Raw genomic sequence first — 25,667 nt, 5'->3', positions numbered from 1 at the left:
ATCTAACTCACAATGTTAAATCCATGGAAAGTCTATTGTAACTGTCTTCAATAAACCTATTATGGTACAACTCTGTGGCTGGTGGCATCTTATGGCCCAAAGGTACGACTGTGTCTCAAGAGCCAGCGAAACAATGTTTGTTACCGACTTTCATCATAACGCAAAAAGTTCAGATGAGCAATGGTTGGGAGATTTTGATGCTCTTTTTCAACCACCTTCCCTTAAAGCATTCCTGCCACAGTTTTTGCACAGTATTCACCCACCCCTACCTGAAGCCTTTAGAATGGCCCTTTGTCTATCCTTTAATTGTATGGGAAAAGATGAAAGAAGCAAGGATAATCTCCTGCAAATTTCCAGATGAGGTGAACCAACTATTCTACCCCTCAGTCAGAACTCTACGTGCAGACAAAACACTTTGTCACTAGATTAACCCTTTGTTTAAATCAGTTCTGATATATTTTGTGAGCCTATGTTGAACAGGCTAGCAGGAGTGCATCAATTAATGCTTCCTTTCTCCATGACGCTTCTAACTGTGCGTTTGCAATAGAGTGATCTACTGGCTCACATCAGATCAGCCTTTTCTTCACTGTCTCCTTCTGCAGGAATACCAGGCAACGTTTCTACTTAAATAAAACAAAGAACTGCAGATCTGTAGCAAAAACAGAAATTGCTGGAGACAATCAGCAGGTCTGACAGCATATGTGGGAAAAAAGCAGAGTTAATATTTGGAGTCACTTACTTTGATTTCCTTTCTTGAAAAGTTTTAAGCATGAAGACCAAAATTGTCAGCATTCTTTGGGAGCTTATCTTCAGTTAGATATGTTCCAACCAGCAGTTGATTGTGCACCTTGACGGGTCATTTTTGCATGTTTTGCAGGCTCAGTACGTCCATTCAAATGAAGAAGGAAAGTTATAATTTGTGGCAACCAGACATCAATACTGCTGTAACTGTGTACCCACACAGCAGTTTTGCAAAATTAGTGGTCATAATTCTGAAGTATAAATCTTAGCATTTATTTTCAATGTGGATTGTAACAGACCATAAGACATTGGAACAGAATTGGGCTATTCAGCCTTTTGGGTCTGCTCCATTATTCGATCGTAGCTGAAGCTTTTCTCAAACCCATTCTCTTGCCTTCACCCCATGAATCTTTATCCTCTTGCTGAGCAAGAACCTATCTATATCTGTCTTAAATACGCTCAATGACTTGGCCTCCATAGCCTTTTTCAACAATGAATTCCATAGATTCACTACCCTGTAGAACAGAGATAAGGAGGAATTTCTTCAGCCAAAGGAGTGTCCCTCCTGTCTGAGGCTGTTACCCCAGGTTCTAGTCTTTCTTATCAGTGGAAACATCTTCTCCATCTATCCAGGCCTTTCAGAATTCTGGAAATTTCAATCAGATCTTCCCCTCATCCTTCTAAGCTCCCTTGAGTACAGACCCACTACTCCTCATATGACAAGCTCTTTATCCCTGGAATCATTCTTGTAAACCTCTTCTGAACCCCCTCTGAGGCCAATACATCCTTCCTTACATTTGGAGCCAAAACTGGTCTCAATATTCCAAAAGTATCTGACCACAGCCTTACATAGCCTCAGCAGCACATCCCTGTTCTTGCATTCCAGCCATCTTGAGTAGAATGATAACATTGAATCAACTTTCCCAATTGCCAGCTGAACCTGCATGTTTACGTTAAGAGACTCGTAAACCGGGATTGCCAAATCTCTTTGTGCTTCAGCTATCTGAAGTCTTTCCCCATTTTGAAAATAATCTACACCTTTTTTTCTACCAAAGTGCATTACCTCACACTGTCGCACATTTTTATTAGAATCATAGAGTCAGAGAATCCCTACAGTGTGGAAACAGGCCCTTCAGCCCAACAAGTCCACACCGACCCTTGAAGCATCCCATCCAGACCCATCCCTCATAACCCACACACCCCTGAACACTATGGGCAATTTAGCATGGCCAATCCACCTAGCCTGCACATCTTTGGGCTGTGGGAGGAAAGCGGAGCACCTGGAGAAAACCCACGCAGACACAAGGAGAATGTGCAAACTCCGCACAGTCACCCGAGGCTGGAATCGAAGCCGGGTCCCTGGTGCTGTGAGGCTGCAGTGCTAACCACTGAGCCACCGTGCCGCCCCATCATGCTACTCTCTCATGCCACTTCTTTGCCCACTCCTCCAGCCCTTGGACAGCCTGTCCATTTTATCAACACTGTCTGTCCCTCCATTTATTTTTGTGTCCTCTGCAAATTTAGCAACAATGCTGTCAGTTCCTTCATCTAGATCATTAGTATATAATGGGATTAGTTGTGGTCTCAATACTGACCTCTGTGGAACTCCACAAGTTATTGGCTGCAATCCTGAAAAAGACCCTTAATCCTCAATCTCTGTTTTCTGCCAATCAGCCAGTCCTGCCTCATTGTTAGATAACAAGGTGCAGAGCTGGATGAACACAGCAGGCCAAGCAGCATCAGAGGAGCAGGAAAGCTGATGTTTCGGGCCTGGACCCTTCTTCAGAAATGGGGGTCTAGGCCCAAAACGTCAGCTTTCCTGCTCCTAAGATGCTGCTTGGCCTGCTGTGTTCATCCAGCTCTGCACCTTGTTATCTCAGATTCTCCAGCATCTGCAGTTCCTACTATCTCTGCCTCCATGTTAGTTCCCTGCCCCTAACACTGTGGGCTGTTACCTTTCTTAGCAGCGTCCTCTGCGACACTTGTCAAAGGCATCCTGGAAATCCTAATAGATCACATCCACTAGCTCGCTGTCTAAATTTCTCATTACCTACTCGAAGAATTCTAACAGATTTCTCAGGCATGACCTTCACTTTATGAAGCTGTGCTAACTCAGCCCTATTTGATCATGCCCTTCCTAGTCTTTTGCAATCTCATTCTTAATAAAGGGCTCTAAAATCTTACCAATGACTGAGATCAGTCCAATCAGGCTATAGATTCATGTCTTCTGCCTCCCTCCCTTTTTAAACAGAGGTGTTATGTTAATCATTTTCCATTACTCTGGCACCCTCCGTGACTCCAGTGATTCCTGAAAGATCATGACCAATGCCTCTATAATCTTCACAGCTACCTCCGTCAGAACTCTGGGGTATAGTCCATCTGGTCTAAGTGATTTATCCACTTTCAGATGTTTCAGCTTACCCAGCACTTTCTCCTTAGTGATGTTCACTACACTCGCCTCTGCTGTTGACTCCCTTGAAGTTTTGGGATAATGCTGGCGTCTTCTACTGAGAAAATTGATGCAAAGAACCAATTTAGTTTCCCCACTATTTCTTTGTTCCCCATTAGTACTTCTCTTACCTCATTTTCCATCATCCAATATCTAGTGTTCACTCTTGTCTGTCTCATATGAAAATGCTTTTGCAATCTTCTTTTACATTACTTACCCTCACATTTCATTATATTCTCCCCGTATTGCTTATTTGTTATCCTCTGCTGGTTTTTAAAAGTTGCCTAATCCTCTGGCTTCCCACTAAGCTTCACCACTTTGTATGCTTCCCTTTTGCTTTTTTGCTGTCCCTGACTTCCTTTGTCAGCCATGGTTGCCTCATCCTCTCGATAATATGTTTCTTCTTCCTTGAGATAAATTTGTGCTCTGCTTCCAGAATTACCCCAGAAACTCCCGTCATTGCTGCTCCACCGTTTTTCTTTCTAGGCTCCCCTTCCAATCACTTCTGACCATCTCCCTCCTCATGTCTTTGTCATTACCTTTACTCAGTTGTAATACTATTACATCTGATTCCGGACTCTCCCTCTCAAACTGCAGGGTGAATTTTATCATATTATGGTCACTGTCCCCTTGGGATTCCCTCACCTTAAGCTCCCAAATCAAGCCTCACATACATCACCAAATCCAGAATTACCTGTACCCTAGCCGGTTCTATATAAGCTGCTCCAAAAGAAAACTGATAGACTTTACATAAATTCCTTTTCTTGAGATCTACTGCCATCCTGATTTTGCTCATTCTCCAGCATATTGACGTCCCCCATGATTATTTTAGAAGTATGTTTCTTACATGCCTTTTCTATCTCCTGATTTATTTTCTTCACTGCATCCTGTCTACTATAGAAAGCTTGTACATAACTCCACTCAGTGATTTTCTTCCATTGCATTTCCACAACTCTACTCGCACAGATTCTTCGCCTCCTGACTCTATGTCTCTACTTGCTATTCATTTAATTCCACTTCTTAATACAAGGCAACTCTGACATGTTTGCACATTTGCTTGTCCTTTCAGTAAGATGTGCATCCTTGGATATTTCTTTCTCAGCCCTAATCCTCTTCAGTCACATCTCTGTGATACCTACAACATTATACCTGCCAATTTCAGCCTGTGCTATATTCTCAAATACCCTATTTCATATGCTGCATACATTTAAGTACAACACCCTCAGTCCTACATTGACTGCCCCTATTCTCATAGTTGTCCCCTTCTCTGCTGTGCCTGAAGTTAGATTCCTGACCCTTTCCATACACTCTGTCATATTACTTGTTCTGGGAAATTTAATAATCTCTGATTAGTCCTCCTCTCCTTTAAGCTTTTCCATAATTTTCCATGCAACTGACCCCAAACCCTGATTTTTAGTTTAAAGCTCAATCCACAGGCCTCGTTATGTGATTCACCAGGACTCTGGTCTCTCTGGGATTCAGGTGGAGCCCATCCCATCAGAAGAGCTCTCTCCTTCCCTAGAACTGGTGCAAATGTCCCTTGAGTTTGAGCCTGTTTCGGTCATACCAATCAATTAATCTTGTCGACCCTGTGCCTTTTTAATGTTTCAATTCAGTTTCAATTCTGTATTATTTTCATTGAGAAATTCATGTTCCCAGGCATTAGCTGAATGTTAGTTCAGTGATACTATTGCTATGTCACTGTCTCCTGTGAATTCATGCAAAACATCACCCATACTCAATCATCAGTAATCTCAAACAATTTGGACTCATTTCTAACATTTACATTTTCAACTTTACTCTTGTGTTTACTTTTGCTGCACACCTCACATCCATATCTCATAGCTTCCACATATTTTCAGCTATTCACCTATCATCCAACAGCGTTGCACTGCATCTATTGAACTCTCCCCTCTCTTGCACAGGACAATGTGACACAACAGGAAGGAACAGCAAAGAACTGGCAGGAGGCAGATGTAGCCATATGCCCTCACCTTCTTAGAAGAAATGGCTGTCAGAGTTATTAATACTGTCACTGACGTTCTAGCAGCCAATGTCTTTGAAACTATCCAGAATGATGATATATTCCAGCTTTAAGCAGCCTCTCAAATCATACTTCACATTTTTCTGCCAACCTGCTCTGAGCTGCAGGTGGTGTAGCCATGCAAGGCTACATTTCATCCATTCCTGTTTTCTCACCCTATTCCACCCATTATGTTTTTAAACTTTCAGATACTGAAGAATTGCTGCTTGGCCAGTCAATAGTGCCTGAATAGAATGACAGCCGAGAAAAAGAAATGACATCTGGGGAAGGAGCGCCTTTATTGATTTTATATTCGCAATCAGCAGCGCAGTGTCATTTATCAACAAAAACAGAAGCCATTGGAAAAGCTCAGCAGGTCTGGAAGCATCTGTGAAGAGAAATCACAGTTTACATGCAGTGTTATTCATGGTGGTCAAAGAATCTGCCTCAAGGATTTTATTGAATTGGCCCTTAAAACTAAGAGAAAAGTGAGAGAGATTTTAGGGCAGATTTTCCTCCATTCTTTGGTGATGTGATCCACTAATCCTTGATGTTGTTGCCATCTATTATACCTCTTAATTTTGAAGAAAAGAATGGGAAATAACGAATTGAACATATGGCCATGTGCTTTCGTCCCTGCAGACATAAATCAGAGAGAAGTATTTTAGCATGCTTCCATTTGCCAGGAATGATGGCGTTTTCCTCAAAGGCCAATTGAACTTTTTTAGAGCTCTGTATTACTTCTTAGCGGGAGCCTGGAAAATTCATCTGGCACATCCTTCAGTGTCAATGAAGCAAGCATTGTTGCAATTCCATGCTTCAGGTAAGGAGCCAATCATACCTTGGAATGCTCTCAAGGAAATCTTTTCACCCATTAACTGTTTACCATCCCACTCACTCAGTTTTTACATTAATGTAGCTTTCCAAATAATTTCCATATCTTCTCAAATGAGCTCAAAATTTTCAGTTTTGAGATTGCAAGAATGAGATTATTTTTGGATTTGTTTCATTACGCACATGAGGAAAAAATATATAAAATGGATCCAGAATGGATTGTTCTGTTTTATACTTAAATGAATTGCTTGCATGTGGGGGAATGTTTGGCAATGTTTTTTATCCACCTCAGTTTGCAGTGTACATATTTGTTGTCTTGTTGTGAGCCATATTGTTGAATCCTGCTTCATTACTATCTGTCAGAATACGTGCCATTGTGTAATCCAAACAAAAATTAAAACAATAAATGGGCAACTTTTTCACACAGTTTGTGTATAGAATGAACTTCCAGAGGTAGTAATGGGTGCACGTGCAATTACAACATTTGGATAAATTCACGAATAGAAAAATTCTAGACTGATATAGGTGAAGCAGGCTGGGTGAGGCTAGTTTAGTTTGAGAACATGTTTGGTATGGACTGGTTGGACCAGAGCGTCTGTTTCCCTGCTGTATGATTCTATGACTCTATGACTATATATCTTTCATGGGGCCCTTGATGGAGCTCCTGTGATATTGTTCACAGCTTAGTCTTCATGACAAAATTGCAGTTCGTTCTTGATGGTGTCATCAGAAATATTGCATTAGCTAAATGGTTCTGAAAGAGTTCATTTGAAGTTGCATTTTCTCCACCCAATCTGATGATGCCACTCAGAGATAATGGGAACTGCAGATGCTGCAGAATCTGAGATAACAAAGTGTGGGGCTGGATGACCATGCAGACCAAGCAGCATCTTAGGAACACAAAAGCTCCAAGCAGCATCTTCTCCTAAGATGCTGCTTGGCCTGCTGTGTTCATCCAGCTCCACACTTTATTATCTTTGATAATGTCAATCGTTGGGTGGAGACAGTTTAGTTCTAGGCTAATCTTTGTAGGGAGCAGATATATTCCGTGCAGTTTTTGGGAGTCCGTTGAAATTGTGAGAACCCACTTACTGTGGAGTGGTACTGTCCATATCCCTGGACCGGGAGATGCGGATTGAAGTCCCACCTATGACAGAGATGTGTAATAACGCCTCTGAGCAGGGTGATTAGAAAAACAGGTTAATTAAAAAAAGCATAATAATTGTGCCTGCTTAGGAATATAGTTGTATTTTTTAAAAATATCGTGCAAGGAGCCATCTTACTAAATAAGGTAAGTTCCTCTTCTGTTTAGACTTGCCAGTGATCTAGCACCTGCCACAGATAATTAGGCACATCCTAGATTTAGCAGACAATGGAGGATTGGTGGCAACAAATTACCTCAACCTTCTCTTGCCTGGCATGAAAGACTGGCTAGAGTGGCAAATCCGTGGTAACAAAGTTAAGGTTCAAATTTCATGTAAAGACTTCCACCTTGAGGAGTTAATTCCAGCGTAATGATAACTAGAATAATGTTTCCTTGAAGGTAAGTGGATTTAACACTTTAAGCGCATTACCAGATTAAGAAGACTCGGGCAGTCAATCAGCAACTGAAACTTAACAGAGAGAGACTATGGCAGCTGAGGAAGCAGCAACACAGTAAACTCAACACTCTGAAGATAAACATTCACCAAGAAGCTGGTAAAAGGCACAGGGAGTGGGCATCTGAAGGTGTCCAACAAACTGAGGGAGATGAACTACATACAATTCCATGGGAGCCAGACTAATGCCCACGTTTTCAGGACAGAAGAAATAATCTGATTTAAGTATCCAAGGTAGTGTGAAAAAGCAAGTACCTATTCCAATCTAAAATATATTTTCTGATGCAGAAATTCAAAGTACAGAAGAAAACTCAGTTACTTTTTTTCAACAGCACAACAGTATTCCATGAGATTAAAAATCCTCCAGATTGTGTAATTGATTGATTGCCGATGTTAGCAATGAAGATTTCCTCTGCAAACGAAATTCAAGATAATAGAGGTCCTCCTGATAAAGAAAAATGGACTGGTAACAAGTTAAACAGAAATGTGTCAACCCCGGCAAAGATTATCCAAGAGATAAAACGTCCCCCGATGGGAGAAATTAATCCACAGATCTGTTTCAAGGTCAATAGTCCATAAGTAAAATATCCATTATTCCTACAAATTGGAGCAATGAGTGTTCTGGGTGAATTGTGAAATCTCTAGATTACCTGCATTTGTAAAATCATTCAGGGTGGTGGCGGTTGGGGATGTGTGGGGGGAGGTAGAATGGGACAGTTGCAAATCTAACAAAGTTATACACATGATTTTATAAAAATTGAAAGAGCTACGGATGATGTAAATCAAGAACAAGAACAAAGTTGGTGGAAAACTCAGCAGATCTGGCAGTACTTATGAAGGAAAAAACAGAGTTGACATTCCGGATCCGGAACTGTTCTGAGGAAGGGTCACCAGACCCGAAACGTTAACTCTTTTTTTCCCTCACAAATGCTGCCAGACCCGCTGAGCTTTTCCAGCAACTTTGTTTTTGTACGTGATTTTATAATGGCTAACTATGAGGAAAAAATACTTGGGCAGAAATGCTTTCTAGGGTGGTGGCTTTGAATGAGTTAGTGTTGAAACTACATTAACTCCACTCCAATTTGCTGCTGTCCCACAGTCTTTGGAGGGTCAGGTGTGTTCTACGCCAGCTGTCTAAGGGAGCAGATGCAATTGGTAACCCACAGGATTCTTAGTAGTAATGCATGACCAGTACTGTATTTGCACCTACTGCCACCATACAGTTCTTTTTAAATAAGAAAAGCCCCTCTCCTGTTCAGGCTTACCAGTGGTGTCTCCTCTACGACTGATAATAGACCAATCTCAGGTACAGTATAGGCAAGGGGAGATTGGTACACCCAACTACCAACCATCCCACACGCTCGCGGTGGTGACAAATACCATTCAGACCCACACATTAAAAAACAATCCCACAATCATCCACAAGTTCTAAGGTGGAGGAGGTGGGGGTGTCAGGGGGATAATTCGTGGCCCTTGATTTGGCTGCCAACCTGTCCGTGGAGGCAGCCAGTTGGTAGCAGGATCCATTTCTCTGATGCAACTTCCGGGCAATGAGGACCTTTGTGTCATAGATATCTGTCTGTGGCTGCTAGTCCTTCTTGTGAATTTGGATACAGATCCTGATTGCCAACACACTGAATTTTCTTCTCACTGGTGCAGGCGTCTAGTCTCAGGTAACCATCTGAGTGCCAGCTGCTTAGGCTGTTTGTATTTTCTTCAGCAGCTGTGATGCTGTTATTGGGAAGTGCTCGCCAGCTTGCGTAGCCACCCTTTCTATATCAACGGTTGCTCCCGAGATGTCTGCACCTGAACTGGTGAAGGGGGCAGATAGCAGCCTTGCTGATGCTTCCTCTGAAGCCTCTATGCTGTCATCCTCAGGTGTCATGAGTGGCAGGTCAACAGAAACTGCAAGATACAATAGAGAGAAGGTGTCACTCCCAGTGGTCAGAACTGGTGTGTGGTGATTGACAGTGACAGTGGGATTAAAGGAAGAATTGCTGTGGAATAAAGAGCCATTTGTCAGAATATGGATGTCTCAGTATCACTGCCAGAGCAGTCCCAGTCTTGTTTTATGACAGCCAGGACTGTTGTCTCATAGAAGTTAAGGACACTGGCATTAGGAACCCTTCCACTCGCTAAGGTTCTCTCTGCCCTGTTATGGCCTGTCTTGTCCCGCAATGAGAAAAAAAGAGGAATTGAGGAAATTTGGCTGTTAGTGTTGACGTGTGTGGTAGTGAGGTGCTCTGAAGGATTGACGAAACATCCCAGAGGGCACACATGGGTTAGTGAGGTGAGACATATTTGTTTGGGGGTGGGGAGGGCGGTAGGTGTTGGGGGTGTGGTCAGGAGGTGTGGAGCAGACCTTATGAAAGGGGGTTTTTCAGGTGATCGTGAGACTATTCAAACATGAGGTTGGTAGCTTCAGTAACAGAGATAGAGCGAGTATGAGGTGACACAGAGAAAAATGTAGCACTTACCCAGATGGAGTGGTGAAGGTCACTGCCATTTTCTGCACTACCTATGTTCCTCCAGACACTGGAAACTTCACTGGCCTGTGTGGTGAGCTCAGACCTGGCTGGTAGAGTCTGATGGCATGGCGTCCTCTGCCTGTCCTCCTGGAAGAGAATGCCCCACCTCTGGATGGCTCTATTCAACAGGACCTCCAGACCCCCTGTCAGTGAATTGAGGTACCATGTTCACCCTCTCTGGCATCTTCTCACTCCATCCTTGACTGGTCAGGGCAACATGGAATGCCAGTCCTCATCTGAGAGGACAATGAGTTAGTAAAGATAATGCGGCTATTGGGTTGCTGATATTTTGTGAGTGATCTGTTTGGGTAGTGAATGGTTGTGGGAATTGCATGTGGTGAGATGTGGTGGCAAATAGATGTGAAAGACAGGATAGGGGCATAGAAGGTAATTAATGAGATGATTTTGTAAAGATACAGTGAGAAATCTGGTTGATCTTCCTGGAGAGAAACCTTTCAAAAAGACTTGACCGTACTTGGACTGGCCAGAAATGGGTAAGATCCAACTCTATAAGTTCAACATCTCCACTTCTGCAAACTTGAGAGTTAAAATCTAGAAGTTTATTTATTTTCACATCACTTTCTAATTCTGACTGCATTCCTCTGGGTATTTTAAATCTATTTAGTGGTTTTAAATAATTCATCTGATGGTTTACATATGGCTTTTCTGTCAGTGCCTCCAAATATCATTACATTGGAACAACAATGCCAAACATTCAGATGTATAAAGATGGATTTGATGAAGGAAAATCAGGAGCACCCAGCACTACAATGATGTTTGGGTCATCTTATCAGTCCCTGCTGTAGTGAAAAATGAATGAGCCCTGAAATGAGAAGCCTGGCCATCTTCATAAAAAATTTAAGAGCAATTCAACTTGTTAAAATCCCAACAGACTAAGGTTTTCATTAGCTACTCCATTTTACAGAAAGTACACAGGGAACATGTTGGGAGTGAGTGTGCGGGGTTGACACATGAGTGCAAAAAAGGCCACAAACAGATTCCTGGGTGCATGGAACAGCAGAAACTATTGCTGAAGGTGACTATATTTGTTCGTGAGCATAATCCAGATTTGTTCATGTTCAACAGGCTGCCAGAACAATGAGGAGAAAGTGGAATGGTGAAGGGCCTTTAAATTGGTAGCTGGGACTGACTTGCAGTTACCTCACCTGCAGACTGTCCTACTCCATGCTTTTGATTTGCAGCAGAACCTCTGTACACCATGCTCATTGGCTAACATTCCCACTGGCCAGCCGCGCTTGATATGACAATGATGTAATCACAGGGATGGGAGCAAGTAGATTGCTCACTTCCCCTTCCGTCTCCATTACCCCACCAACAAACAATAAATCCAGCCTGTCGTTATATATAATGACTTTTTGCCTTCAAATAGGTCAATCACGGCAGTGCTCTTAGAGTCTGTTATTCTGTTGATAAAAGTGGAATCTAAATCTGCTAAAGAACTGCTAATTTTGACTTCCTTTCCTCTGCCCTATTTGTGTGCGGCACAGATCCGTATTCTTATTGCACAGTAATGGAAGAAGTTTGAAGAGGGAAAAGTAGCAGGTTGGCAACCCTTCCTGCTTTTTGCTCATCCTCTTGGACGTGGTATAATTTTGCAACTTCAGTACGGACGAGTACATAATGCGCTGTATTGGCATTTTAATCTTCTGTTGCTGCATCCTGCACTCAATCAATTGATCATTTTGCTACAATCAGAAATTCACCTTATAAAGATTTTCCTGTAGGTTTGGTGTCTGAATAACATTACACCACACCCCATCTTCAACAAAATCTTTGTAACTTGGTGAAGTAATAGTGTTTTAATTTTTGAGGTTGAAGTAACTCCACAGAAGCCAATCACCAAGTCACTCTTTATTTACACATGCATTGTAACTGACACTGGTCTGGCTTCCTTAGAGACAACTCTTGCAGTGAACAGAATCTCTGACATTCCTGTTTATATCAGTCAGCCAGAGCTCCCTGATTAGACCTGGTTAACAGCCTCAATCAGGGAACTCATATTCTATGAGGTTCATCTGGTTGACATTGTTACAATCACTACAGAGGTAAAGTGAATAAAAATGAACTCTGGAGATGTGCTGATTGGTTGATAATAAGTCAGCAGTCTGTTCCAACTCTAGCTGATTTCCAATACATTGCCTATCAATAGAAAGAAGCTGGACGGATGTGAAACAAGGTGCTAATTTATTAATTCCAGTGTTTCACACACTGTCAAAGATAAATTCAGCACTCACTCCATCCCCATAATAAACACCAGAATCTTGACAATACTATGGTTCTGGAATCTTTAATAGTCATTAGCATTCGCACTTCTGTGATGAATGCAGAGATGCTCACAAGCTCTCTAAAATGAATAGGGGCATTGGTCAAAACTCAGAAGAGGGAAACAAAAAGACAATTGAATAGTAATTCTTACGCAGAGGATGCAGTAACTACAAAGATTTGTTTGGCTAGATTATAGACAAAAGGAACGTTGTGGGCCACCAACAATATTAAATGATTTTATTTAAAGAATAATCAGAAAGTCCAAAGTTATTTCATTGGATCCTGAATATTCTTTGGCTAAAATATATAAAAAGTCAGAAATGATATCTATGTCAAACAATTACAATTTTGGTGCAAATTTAACAACTTCTATGGGGTTTTGCAATTAAAAATTTTGATATTTCTATAGTTGACTTTCTCACTCCCGCTTCCAATTACTAGAAATACATTAAGCAACACTACTGCATTCATCAACCGATCGAATCCAGCACTAAAAGGCAAAGTTTTCACATGGATCCACATATTATTATTGCTAAAATAACATGGGCCATATTTTGTGTCAAACTTTTTATCGCTGTTAAAAATTAACAATGATACTTATTTCACATTTTATTGAAAATGTTATATCTCAATTTCACACAGAAACATTAAGATGCTGACTTCTTTTCTTCAACATCTATTTTGTATAATATATTTCTCTGTATGACTAATTTTCAGTGTCAGCGTTGGAAGCTATAACAATTTCTGTGTGACTATAAATCCTTTAATTCAATGCTACTGCCCTTTGTAGCATTATATGATTAAATCTTACCTACTTGATAGAAGACAGTAATAATCCAGTCATATTCATCATTTGGCTTGACCTCTTCTTGCCTTAGCATGCCTGCCAGTTAGTACACTACTTTATAATGCCAGAATATAATGTGTTTCAGATTCAATTCTTATAGACGTCCATGAGAAACTGAGATTTGTCTGAGAGAGCTGCTACCTTATTAGCACGGCATTTAAACTACTGAGATAGATATCCCGAGGTCAAATTTTGTAACCAAAATTAATACAGTTGTTAGATAATATTATATGGTAAGAGAATATGTTATACCTCAGCAACATTGATACTTTACAAATTTTGTCACATCTGCGATTTATGTTTTGCAACCAACGGGGCCACATTTGTTTTATTTTGTTTGATCATAGCATGTGAGTGTTCCTGATTAGGATGCATTTATTGCCCATCCCTAACTGTCTTTCAGCAAGTGCTGGCAAGCTGCTTTCTTGAACCACTGCAATTCATATGGTACAAGTGCTCCCATTGTGCAATTGAGAAGGAGTTTGACGGTTTTGAGTCAGTGACAGAGAAGTAAGAGCAATATAATTCCAAGAAATGATAGCTTGTCGCTTGGAAGCAAATTGCAGGTGGTGGTGACCTTTTATATCTGCTGCCCTTCTCCTTCTAGGTAGTAGAAATGGGAATGTGTTGGCATGGGTAGGTGTTGTGACAGAGGCCTGGGTGAGATACTGCAGTGCATTTTGTATATGGCAGCCACTGCTACCACCATTAAGGTCAATGGTGAAGAAAACACATATTTAAGGTGCAAAGGGTGTTAATCAAACAAACTACTTTATCCTGGAAGGTGTTATATTTCTTGAGTGTCATTGGAACTGCACTCATCCAGGCAAGTGGAGAGCATTCAATCTCACACTCACCTTGAGCTGTGTGGACAGGCTTTGGAAGTCAGGATATGGGTTGCTCGTGGCAGAATTCTCAGCATCTGACTTGGTGTTGTAGCCACACTAATTATACGGCCGGTCCAGTTCAGTTTCTGGAGGATGTTGATAATTGGGGAATTCAGTTATGGTAATGCTATTGAATGTCAAGGACTGGTAATTAGATTTTTGTTAGATTGAGAAAATTATTGTCTGGAATTTGAGGCACATTTGGAAAACCAGCAATGAGAGTGTGCTATACAAGAAAGGGGAGATTGGTTCGAATCCTCTATTGCCTTGTGGATGTTATTTTCAATATCCAGAAGAAATTTCAGTGCCAAAATTTCAGTTTTAAGCTGGTTGGTGGAAAGTATAGAGGGGATGTCAGAGGCAGGTTCTTCACACAGAGAGTTGTGAGAGCATGGAATGCGTTGCCAGCAGCAGTTGTGGAAGCAAGGTCATTGGGGTCATTTAAGAGACTGCTGGACATGCATATGGTCACAGAAATTTGAGGGTGCATACATGAGGATCAATGGTCGGCACAACATTGTGGGCTGAAGGGCCTGTTCTGTGTTGTACTGTTCTATGTTCTATGTTCTATGTTCTATGTTCTAAAATACTGCTTTCCGGCCTGCATGGGATTGCTGAAGATTTTGATATTGATTGTTTTGTCTGGATTTCAGCAGTACTGTTCTCTATTAGGTATTAGCTACTCTGATAGACGAATCAGTGCAATTGTTTTTAACTGAGGTGAGGACCATCTGTAAAACTTAAGAGTTTCATTCTTTGTGTTGAGGAGTAAGGACAACAATATTTGATGGAGATTCTAGCTCAATCTGACCTATATGTGGTTCCACGTGTGATTGGGAGAATGAGAAGCTGCACATCAAAGGGACCAAATGATATAACAATGAGGATATTGATGCATACAAAAAGCCCTTTAGCCTCTCTCTAGCGAAAATCTTGGCTCGTAGTTTAACACTTGGTTGGAAAATGGGGCATCATGCTTTTGATGTCAGGAAGCTTCTCACTGCTAACTTCACATAATTCTCCCCAGTACTCGCCAATGACCATGCCTGGGAATATTCCACCCTTAGAGGCAGTCTACAGTATTTATTTTCTTTTTAGAAGGTTGATTCCTGTATCCTGTTTGCAAACCACAGATTCTTTGGACAAAAACAGTCAGATTTCTCTTGTCAGCAGCTTTTCAATGTGACTTTTCCTTGCACAACACATGAGTCACAGTTGATTATTGAGCCAAGAAATCTTTGGAAGAATGCAAAAATAGTAGCCAGAATTGCTTTCAAATAAAACCATATTTTAAAGTTAGCAAGCAGTCATGACGTTTACTGTCTTCACACCTCAGCATTTTCAATTGTAGAAACTTGAGACTTTTCTTTTGCTGAATATTTCTACCCTAACTTGATCATAGCTAGAATTGCAACTTCACGTTAAGCTGAAGACATTAATATTTTGAAATCTGCTTCTGCCCCTATCAAAATAACTTTATCTTCACCGATTTCTTACTAGGAGTCTGATCTAATATTCTTGAACTGTGAATAGTCGGAAAATTTCATATTAAACTGTAGCCATTTTAAAAGAAATGTTTATGAAACAAATTGTGAAGTTTCCATTGAGGGATACAATCTTATCCACAATGTTCCACAAACATATAAAGCATGTTTGATTTAACATTTTAATTGTAAACATTATTTGTTTAATATTGGTTTCAGTAAATGTATAAATGAGCTTTTGAGTTTTAGAGCATGGCATTCTGACTGTGGGTCTGTGAGTGTAGGATCCAGGTCCTGTTCCAGACAATTCTAAACAGTAAAAACTGAAGCTCTGGTTCAAAATTCTGGCATGATATCCAGCAGGGAGATTGTGCTTCATGGGCGTTGGTGGATTTCAGACAGTTAGTATAATTGGTCAAAAAAAATTGCATTTTTACAGTACCTTTCATAATCTAAGACATCCCAAGGTGCTTTACAGCCAGAAAAGTATCTTTGAAATTAGGCCAATGAAATAATGTGGGAGAGGTGACAGACAATGTGCACATGATAAACACCCACAGTCAGCAATTTGATAATGACTAGATAATCTGCTCTAGTGATGCTGGTCAAAGGATAAATTATGACTAGGCCACTGGAAAGAAACCTCTTATTCTAATAACAGAAATTACCAGTGCAGTTTATGGTCATGACAATAGATTCTCAAGTCAGTGTGCTGCATTGAGTCAGCCCAGATTATGTACTCAAATCCAGGATTAGTTTTTCTACCCATGACTTCCAAAAGCAGAACAAAGTATCTTTAACTGGCATTTTAAATTAGGAAGGGATTAGCTTGAAAGAAAATTTGTTATATTTTATTTGCCTTTGTGGAATTCTATCACATGAATAGCCAAGAAGACATTTCAACTGGACAGAAGCAATAAATGGCAGGGGCAGGCTGGTGTGTTAAAGTGTTTAGTGCTGATGTATTCCAGATTTGAATTATTTCCTCCTGTTCTTTACCAGAATGTCCTCCTCTGGGCTTGGAGGCTTTGCGAATTGATGACTTCCAGCTCCATGCATCTACTGTCCAGCGTTATGGCTTGGGGGCTCACAGAGGCAGACTGAATATCCAGGTATGTATTTAAAAGAATATTTATGTTCGGCACAGGAGTGATTTCTTCGACTTTGTTAAGTGAGGTTAGTATTACATCAAAGAAGCAGCATCAAGAGAATATTACTGCGGGTGTAGGTAGGAGGATTTAAATTTATATAAATACTCTGTCATTTTATCTGCCTAACTATGTTCACAATAATTTCATTTAATGTATGGCTAGCTTTTTAATCTCATCTTTAATAGAGCAAGTACATTAAGATACTGTAGTTCAAAGAGATTCCCTGACAGTGGGAGTGTATCACAGTAGTGAGAACTGGAAAATATAACAAAGAACTGCAGATTCGAAACAAAAACAATCTTTTTGAGAAACGCAGCGGGTCGGGCAACGTCTGTGGGAAGAACTGCTAGCAGTTAGGAAAAAACTGGTATTTATGTTGGAGCCAAAGTGGTGAGGGATGGGGTTTGGGGGGAGATGGTGGTGCGTTGGTGGAGGGAATGTGGCAGGTTTAGAAGGGGAGAGGTAAGCGGTTAGGTGAAGTCAGAGCCCAGAGAGAGAGCCATGAAAGGGGTAGGTAAACATGGAGATTGTGGATAGCAGGCCAGAGCAGAAGAAATGCTGAATAAGATAAGTAGAGCTAAAAGTGAGAAAAAGGGTGAGCTGTGCCGAATGCAACCCATGGAGCCTAGGAAGATATTAGAATGAGTTACTGTGCTAATAGCAACCCATGCCACAACAGGACTAAAGGATAAAAGACATGGAATTATGGCATCTGCTCTAATTTAGTGAACTTGTTGTTGAGTCCTTGCAGGCACAGAGTCACTAAGTGGAAATGAGATGTTGCTCTTCCAGCTTATGCTGTGGACCACTGGAGCACTGCAGCAGGCCTGAGAGAGAGATGATGGCCAAGGAGCACGAGTGGTGTGTTGAAGTGGCAAGCAACTGGAAACTCAGGGTCATTTTGCAAACAGAATGTAGGCGTTCTGCAAAGTGGACACCCAGTCTGCATTTGGTCTCCCCAACGTTTTTTTTTATTCATTTACGGGACTTGGGTGGTGCTGGCAGGTCAGCATTTATTGCCCATTCCCTAGTTGCCCTTGAGAAGGCAGTGGTGAGCTGCTTGAATCTCTGCTGTCCACCTGCTCTGAGTTAATTTGCAATGCCCTAAGGGAAGAAATTGCAGGATTTTGACCCAGCGACGTGAAGGAATGGTGATATATATTCGTCACAGTGGTGAGTGGCTTGGCAGGGAACTTGAAGGTGGAGGTGTTCCCATGTATCTGCTGCCCTGTTCTTCCAGAAGGAAGTGATTTGTGGGTTTGGAAGGTGCTGTCTGAGGATCTTTGGTGAATTTCTGAAGTGCATCTTGTAGAAAGTACATACTGCTGCTACTGTATGTTGGTGGTGGAGGGAGTGGATGCTTGTGGACGTAGTGCCAATCAAGCGGGCTGCTTTGTCCTGGATGGTGTCAAACTTCTTGAGTGTTATTGAAGCTGCACCCATCCAGGCAAGTGGGGAGTGTTCCATCACACTCCTGACCTGTGCCTTGTAGATGGTGGACAGTCTTTGAGGAGTCAGGTGTTGAGTTACCCACAGCAGTATTCCTAGCTTCTGGCCTGCTGATGTAGCCACTGTGTTTGTGTGGTGAGTCCTGTTGAGTTTATGGTCAATGATAACCCCCAGAATGTTGATAGTGGGGATTTCAGTGATGGTAACACAAATGAATGTCAAGAAGTGGTGATTGGACTGTCTCCTATTGGAGATGGTCAATGCCTGGAATTGTGTGGCACAAATGTTACCTGCTACTTGTCGGCCCAAACCTGGATATTGTCTAGATCTTAGTGCATCTGACACGGATTGCTTCTGTATCTGAGGAATCATCGGCGAACAACCCCACTTCTGACCTTATGATGGAGGGAAGGTCATTAATGAAGCAGCTAAAGATGGTTGGGCCCAGGACACTACCCCGAGGGACTCCTGCAGAGATGTCCTGGAGCTGAGATGACTGAGCTCTAACAACCACAACCATCTTCCTAAGTGTCAGGTGTGATTCTGACCACCAGAGAGTTTGTCCCCTGATACCGGTTGATTTCAGTTTTGCTAGGTCTTCTTAATGCCACTCTAAGTTGAATGCAGCCTTGATTTCAAGGCTGTCACTCTCATCTCACCTCTGAAATTCAGCTCCTTTGTCTGTGTTTGAACCAAGGCTGCAATGAGGTCAGGAGCTGCATGATCCTGGTGGAGACTGAACTGAACATTTGCATATCAAGTGCTTCTTGATGGCACTGTTGAAAAGACCTTCCATCACTTTACTAGATAATAAAATGTGAGGCTGGATGAACACAGCAGGCCCAGCAGCATCTCAGGAGCACAAAAGCTAATGCTGCTGGGCCTGCTGTCTTCATCCAGCCTCACATTTTATTATCTTGGATTCTCCAGCATCTGCAGTTCCCATTATCACTGATACAATTCCATCACTTTACTGATGTTTGAAAGTAGACTCATGGGGCAGTAATTGGCTGAGTTGGATTTGTCCTGCTCTTTCTGTACGGGATATACCTGGCAATTTTCCACATTGTTGGGTAGGTGCCTGTGTTATAACTGTACTGACACAGCTTGGCTCAGTGAGTGGCAAGCTCTGGGACATAAATCTTCAGTACTATTGCTGGAATGTTGTCAGGGCCCATAGCATTTGCAGTATCCAGTGTCTCCAACCATTTCTTGATATCATGTGGCGTGAACTGAATTGGCATAAGTTTCGTTTCTGTAATTCTGGGGACCACTGGAGGGGGCTGAGATGGATCTTCAGCCTTAGCTTCCCTCTAAGCCTGAAGACATGTGGTGAGCAGCAAATAAAGCAGACCTGAGTGACGTGCAGGGAAATCACTTCTACACCCTGCAGGTCTGTCTGCGGCCTACGGTAATGAGGAGGCAGGAGGTAAATGGGAAGGCATTTCACATTCTGCAATTGCATGGGAAGATGCTGTGGGAGTGTGGGGAGATGTTGGGAATGGACCAGAGTGCAGAAGAGGGAACAGTCCCCGCAGAATGCTGAGAAAAAAGGGAAGGGGAGTGTGTATCTGGTGGTAGCGTCCCATTGGAGACGGCATAAATGGCGGCTTACAACCCTTTGGATTTGACTGCTGCTGGGACATTACATGTGGGCCGGGGACCCTATTGATGTGTGGGAGGGAAAAGAGGGGATGGGAGTAGAAGAATGGAGGGTGGATCAGACATAACTAAGGGTCCTGTCAATCATCGTATTGGAGAATCATCAGTTGAGGAAGAAGGTAGACATTTCTGAGCAACCCCTCCACACTGTGTAAGGTGACATTATCAGAACAGGTGTGACGGAGGTGGATAAACTGGGAAAATGTGATAGAGTCCTTAAGGAAGCTGGGTGCAAGAATGTATAGTCAGGGCAATTGTCAGAGCTGGTGGGTTTGTGGCAGATGTTGGTGACCAGCCTATCCCCAGAAATGGAAATAGAGATGTCAAGGAACGAAAAGGAAGTTGGAAAATGGAAGTGAAATAGATAAACTTTTCCAATTCCGGATAAGAGAGGGAAGCAGCACTGATGGTGTCATTGATGTACCAGAGAATGAGTTATGAATGGAGGCCTGTGTAGGACTGGAACAAGAAATGTTCCATGTACCCCACAAAAAGACAGGTGTAACTGGGGCCATGCAGGTGAGAACAGTTAATTGGGTATTGCTCTGTTAGAAATTACACAAATAATACTTAGTAGCAACAGGGGAAATGTAAACATAGGGAGAATGGACTGTGAACAATCCTGAGCATTACAAAACTAATGTTTGTGTTTTCTTGAAGCAGGTGGTGTATAGGAATTCTATTTCCTTACATTCTCCTAATATGTTCTCGCCTTTAATATGCATGGATACAGTATCCCCCCGGAATACTATAATCACTGTTATTTTCAAATAATCCAGAAAGTAAAACACCTCATGATGTTCTTTTAATCCAATGCTACCAGAGACTCTGGTCCATCAAACACGCATTAGAAATTCAAGCATTTTCTGGCTGTGATTTTCAGAGCATTGCTTTAAAAATCAGAAGGTGATAGCCAGTTTGAACTGGTCTTAACAACGTTCTCCACTCCATCACCCCCTCTCCCTACCACACCAGTGGGATTGACGTTGTACCAGCGGCAGGGAAGAGATCCTGTGATCCTTGAGTGCAGATGTGCCTGTGAATCAAAGCATCAAACTGAAATTTCTTTGCAGTTTTATCCAAAGCAAGAACCTAATAAACCCAAAATGGAAGGGCAAATATTGATTCTGCGGTTTGCATTAAGCACTATTGAACCTGAAGACAAGGATGTGATGTGGAATCTGCATAAAACACTGGTTTTAGGCCACATTGGGAACATTATATGGGATTCTGTTATTGACAGATCTTTTGAAATCAGTACAAGAGCCACTGCAGTGAAGATACGCTGAAATGACACCAATAGGAAAAGGTCTTAGTCATTAAAAACATTAAAATTGTCTTTTAACTTTAATCTAGTAAGGCTTGAAGAGGTTAATTAGCAAAGGACAGCTTGCCTGATGATGGTGGCTCAGTAACAAATGGGCATAGGTTCCAGGTTTTTACCAGAACAATGAAAAGGAAGTTAAAGGGTTAGATGTAGTTAGTAGAACATGGCATACACCAAGGATATTCTTGAACAGAAAGTCAAATAGATACAGATACTTGAAAAAGAAGAATATAAAATCGGTGGAAAGTACAAGAAAATATGAATTAAAGTAGGTGGTTCCACTTGACCAATCAATCAGTGTGGTGGACCAAATTGTTCGGCTGAATCTCACCAGCTTTGAATTTTTTTCTGTTGTTCAAGCCAAGAGCCTCAATCATTTTCCCGGCAGCACGGCATTGTGATTTGAAATAAGACAGCCAATCAAGAGGCTGCTTCTATGGTCAGTGTCCAATTACAGATTGGGTCTTGCATGGCAGCAACCTATCAGTGGGTTCATATTCTGGCTGGTTTGCTGCCCCATTGGAGGAGTTGGCATTGCTGGGGCAGGTTGAGGACCTTGAGGGTAGTTCATAAAGGGATTGTTCTCTGAAGCCTTCTGACATTTCAAAATCTAAAAGTGGCCAAGGCACTGAGGCTAGCAGTGTAAAAGGGGACTAGCAGTAACTGACTTACAGTTGAACATCCATTTGGCCTATTAGTCCACCAAGTACACCAGTCGAGCAGATTCACTTGGAAATGGGAACATGTTGAGGAATTGACCCAATTTGCTATTTTCTAATTATTCTCCAATCCTGTCTCCTTGCTGCCCCTGCAGGACTGATATCATTACCCCCATTGTTTCTCTTTTTTATAAAATCATGCAAAATTTGGTTGAGTGTATTCCATGTTGATAATATTAAAGATCACAAGTTCAGTGCGAGGAAAGGATTTCATAATTATCTATTATACAACTGTCTCACCTGCTGAAACAAATGATAGATCATTGGCTGTTCAAAATTAAAAGAATTGTTGTATTGATGAAAAATAAATAAAAACTATTTTTTAAAGTGCGGTCAGTACATTCTGTGCAGTTTCTTTCATGCACCACTGACTTTGTGAAAAATAATGCTGGAAATTCTCTTGCATTGTACAAAAATAGTCCATTTGAATTAAGTCTCATTAATCACTTGTTAGTTTGGTCTTCATTGCAGCCTACCCTTTTAAAAATAACTTTTTAATCATTATTGAGACCTTAAATATTTATCAAACAACTTCTGTTGACCAGATACCATTACAGAATCAAATAATCTATGTGTACAGTAACTGCAAACAATGAAACTAATGTTAAGGTGAAAAATGATCAATACTAACATTGGTCATCCTCATTATTTCTCACTTGAATAAACCAAAAAGCAGTTTTAATTTGATGAAACATTGTGCTAAAGTAACAATGGGAGCAGTCATGGCAACATTTATTATAAGCAATGAAATCCAATTAGATGGGATTACAAAGCAAAGAACAATGAATCAGCCACCTATTATAACCAGCACTTTATATTTCCAGTTTATGTTAAGAAGGGCTTTAATATTAACTATTACCTTATTCATTTATTTTTCTACATTCCATGAAGATCTGTGATTGTTAACTTTTTTTAAACGTTGTTTCTCCTTTTTACTACGTTGTACTTAAGTTTTGTACCTGTGTGCCTTGTACTTAAGGTGATGCCTTATGTGGAGACGTTAAACGCATTTCACTGTACTCTTGTACTTCTGCATTTGAGTGCACATGATGATAAAATCTAAATCTAAATATAATTTGACTTTCCAAAATGAAACAGGGTGCTCATTGCGTAGTTGATGTGTAAGGGTTAATTTTGACACAAGCGGTATTACATTCATTACCCATTATGTATTTCCACTGCATTTCCTTTCTCTTGTCTACTTTACCCCATGCCTTGAACTAAAATTAGACCAACACTGTGATAATACTCTCAGGAACTGGTTTGATCTTTTGTTAGATTTTTGTTTTGTGCAAGTCAAAAACCCATGTCCAAAGAACATGATACTGAGAAGCAAATATCAGAAAATTGGCCATCAATACCTCATGATATTGGCACATAAACAAAATGATTGGAAAAGCATTGCACAGTTCGTGAGGATGTGAAGTCAGCTGATCTGTGCTGGAAATACTGAAGTGAAAATTCTTTTCCAATTGTTATTAAAAAAATGTCCCTCCTTATATCTCATAATCCAGATGTTAGGCAACTGCTGACCATTTCAGAGGAATGAATCCTCAGTTTTAAGATACAATCCAAGCAGCCATCTTGAAATCTCACTTTTTATCTTTGGTGGCACTAATTTTCCTTGCTCCCTTCATCCTTTTGTTGAAGATATTTGTGCATCCATATAGTGTTCAGAATGAGGGAAACATCACCTGCTAAAATTATCACTAAGATTTTGCTCCTGATCACCTTTGCTCTATAGCAGTGGTTTAGTAATTAGAACCTCGGGTGGGTGACTGTGTGGAGTTTGCACATTCTCCCCATGTCTGCATGGGTTTCCTCTGCATCCTCCAGTTTCAACCCACAGTCCAAAGATGTGCAGGTTAGGTGGGTTGGCCTTGCTAAATTGCCCATAGTGCTCAGGGATGCGCAGGCTCAGTGGATTAGCCATGGGAAATGCAGCGTTATGAATATAGGATAGGCAGCTGGGTGGGATGCACTTCAGAGGACAGGTGGAGACACGATAGGCTGAATGGCCATCTTCTGTACTGCGGAGATTCTATGATTCTATGCCCACCAGCAGTTTGATATTTTTACATATAATATAAATAACATTTACCTAATTCAGTAATTTATTAATTAAAATTGATAGTCATATATTGATACTTATTACAATGAATACAAAGGATATAGATATATTTTTGTAATTAATGTGTATTTTCAGCAAATCATTTACAGGATGTAGATGCTGTTGGCTAAGCCAGCATTTATTGCCCATCTGTCATTGCCCTTGAATTGCCCCTAAATGCACATTTACATATTACATTTTTATTTTGCACACTAATATAAGTGTAATTAATAATTTTTACACAGGTATGCATTTTTCTCTGTCAGTTGCATAAAGATAGTTTGGACAGATTAATGTCATTCTTACTTAAGAGCCCTGGCTGTTTAAAAATATTCTGCTTTGAAGAAACAACGCTCAATAAATTTCACTTCATAGGCCAAGAGGTTTAATGGTAGTTTAATTTAGCCTGCAGCAGATCAGTAAAATGTACATCAGGATGCATTGCAACTTGATAGCTATGCGAAGAATTGATTGAACAGAAATAAAACACCCAAATAATGTTAACTTTATGTGAATACCGTAGAACAAACTTTGCAAAAGTCTTAAATATATTGGGCGTGCCATGTCCTCTGAGTTAACATAAAAATTGTGATGCTGCAGCTGCAGGTATATAACACTTTTTAAAACACGTCAGACATGTCAAACACTTTAACATCAATTGACACTATACAAATTGAGCAGAACTCAGTTGTGTCTTCAAGTTATTTTCAACAGATTATAATAAATGACAAACCTATCAGATAGCCTGCCTTGGGCGTAAACTGCAAGATTCTATTCAGTTAATAGTCTGTCATATCACAAGATGAAATCATGCATGATAGTGTGGATAAAAAGCCATGATTTTCCTTAATTATTTTGAACAGTAAGAACTAATGGTCTTTGTGTTGCTGTTATTAAGGTAGATTCTGACATTGACTGCTGTTGTAAATCACAATTTATTAATTTTTTATGTACTTGTTTGTGAGATGTGGGTGACGCTGAGTAATCATTTATTGCCTGTTCCTAAATGCATATAAGAAGGTGGTGGTATTGAGCTGCTGTGTTGATCCACTTCAGTCTTTGGGACATAGAGACATGATCACAGCATGGAGACAAGCAGCTGAACTAATCAGCCCTTCAACCCCTGTAATTGCAACACAGTAAAACTAAATAGCCAAAGACCCCCAAATAGTCACTCCAATATTTCCTAAATCGACTTTGCAAGTAATGAATTTCCAGACTTCTGGGATGCCATTCCCAGATTCTGACCTCATTAATAGCTAACTTCTGCTATTTGTTTAAACACTATACTCTTCCCAGTGTTAGAGATAACAAAGTGTCTTCCCGTGTTGCTATGCTTGTTAGAAAATTTTCAATCAAGAATAAGCCTGCAATTAGCCTTCAAACAACTGATTATTGTTGGTCTGTTCTTTCCCTTTTAACACAAACTGTCCCAAGGTCTGCTAGTTATTTCAAGCTCCTAATTCAAAATTGACAAAAGAATAAAAGTAATGAAAAATTAGGAAGAGTTCTATGAACACTCACAGTGCTCTTTAGGAAGGGGGTTCCAGGATTATTCCCCAGGTACAATGA

The 25,667-nt window shown here is 40.8% G+C and overlaps 1 protein-coding gene across 1 annotated transcript in view; it reads left to right on the top strand.

Moving 5' to 3' along the window:
- Positions 1 to 25,667, top strand: part of cpxm2 (carboxypeptidase X (M14 family), member 2) — a 133,646-nt gene that overhangs the window by 11,574 nt on the left and 96,405 nt on the right. Inside the window, exon 3 of the mRNA XM_048551466.2 lies at positions 16,680 to 16,789. Within this exon, the coding sequence (XP_048407423.1) occupies positions 16,680 to 16,789 (110 nt within the window). The remainder of the gene's footprint in view (positions 1 to 16,679; positions 16,790 to 25,667) is intronic.

This window comes from Stegostoma tigrinum, chromosome 20, assembly GCF_030684315.1.
Source record: "Stegostoma tigrinum isolate sSteTig4 chromosome 20, sSteTig4.hap1, whole genome shotgun sequence".
Taxonomy (NCBI): Eukaryota; Metazoa; Chordata; class Chondrichthyes; order Orectolobiformes; family Stegostomatidae; genus Stegostoma; species Stegostoma tigrinum.
The sequence above is the reverse complement of the archived record's forward strand: the minus strand, read 5'-3'. Positions and strand labels throughout refer to the sequence as shown.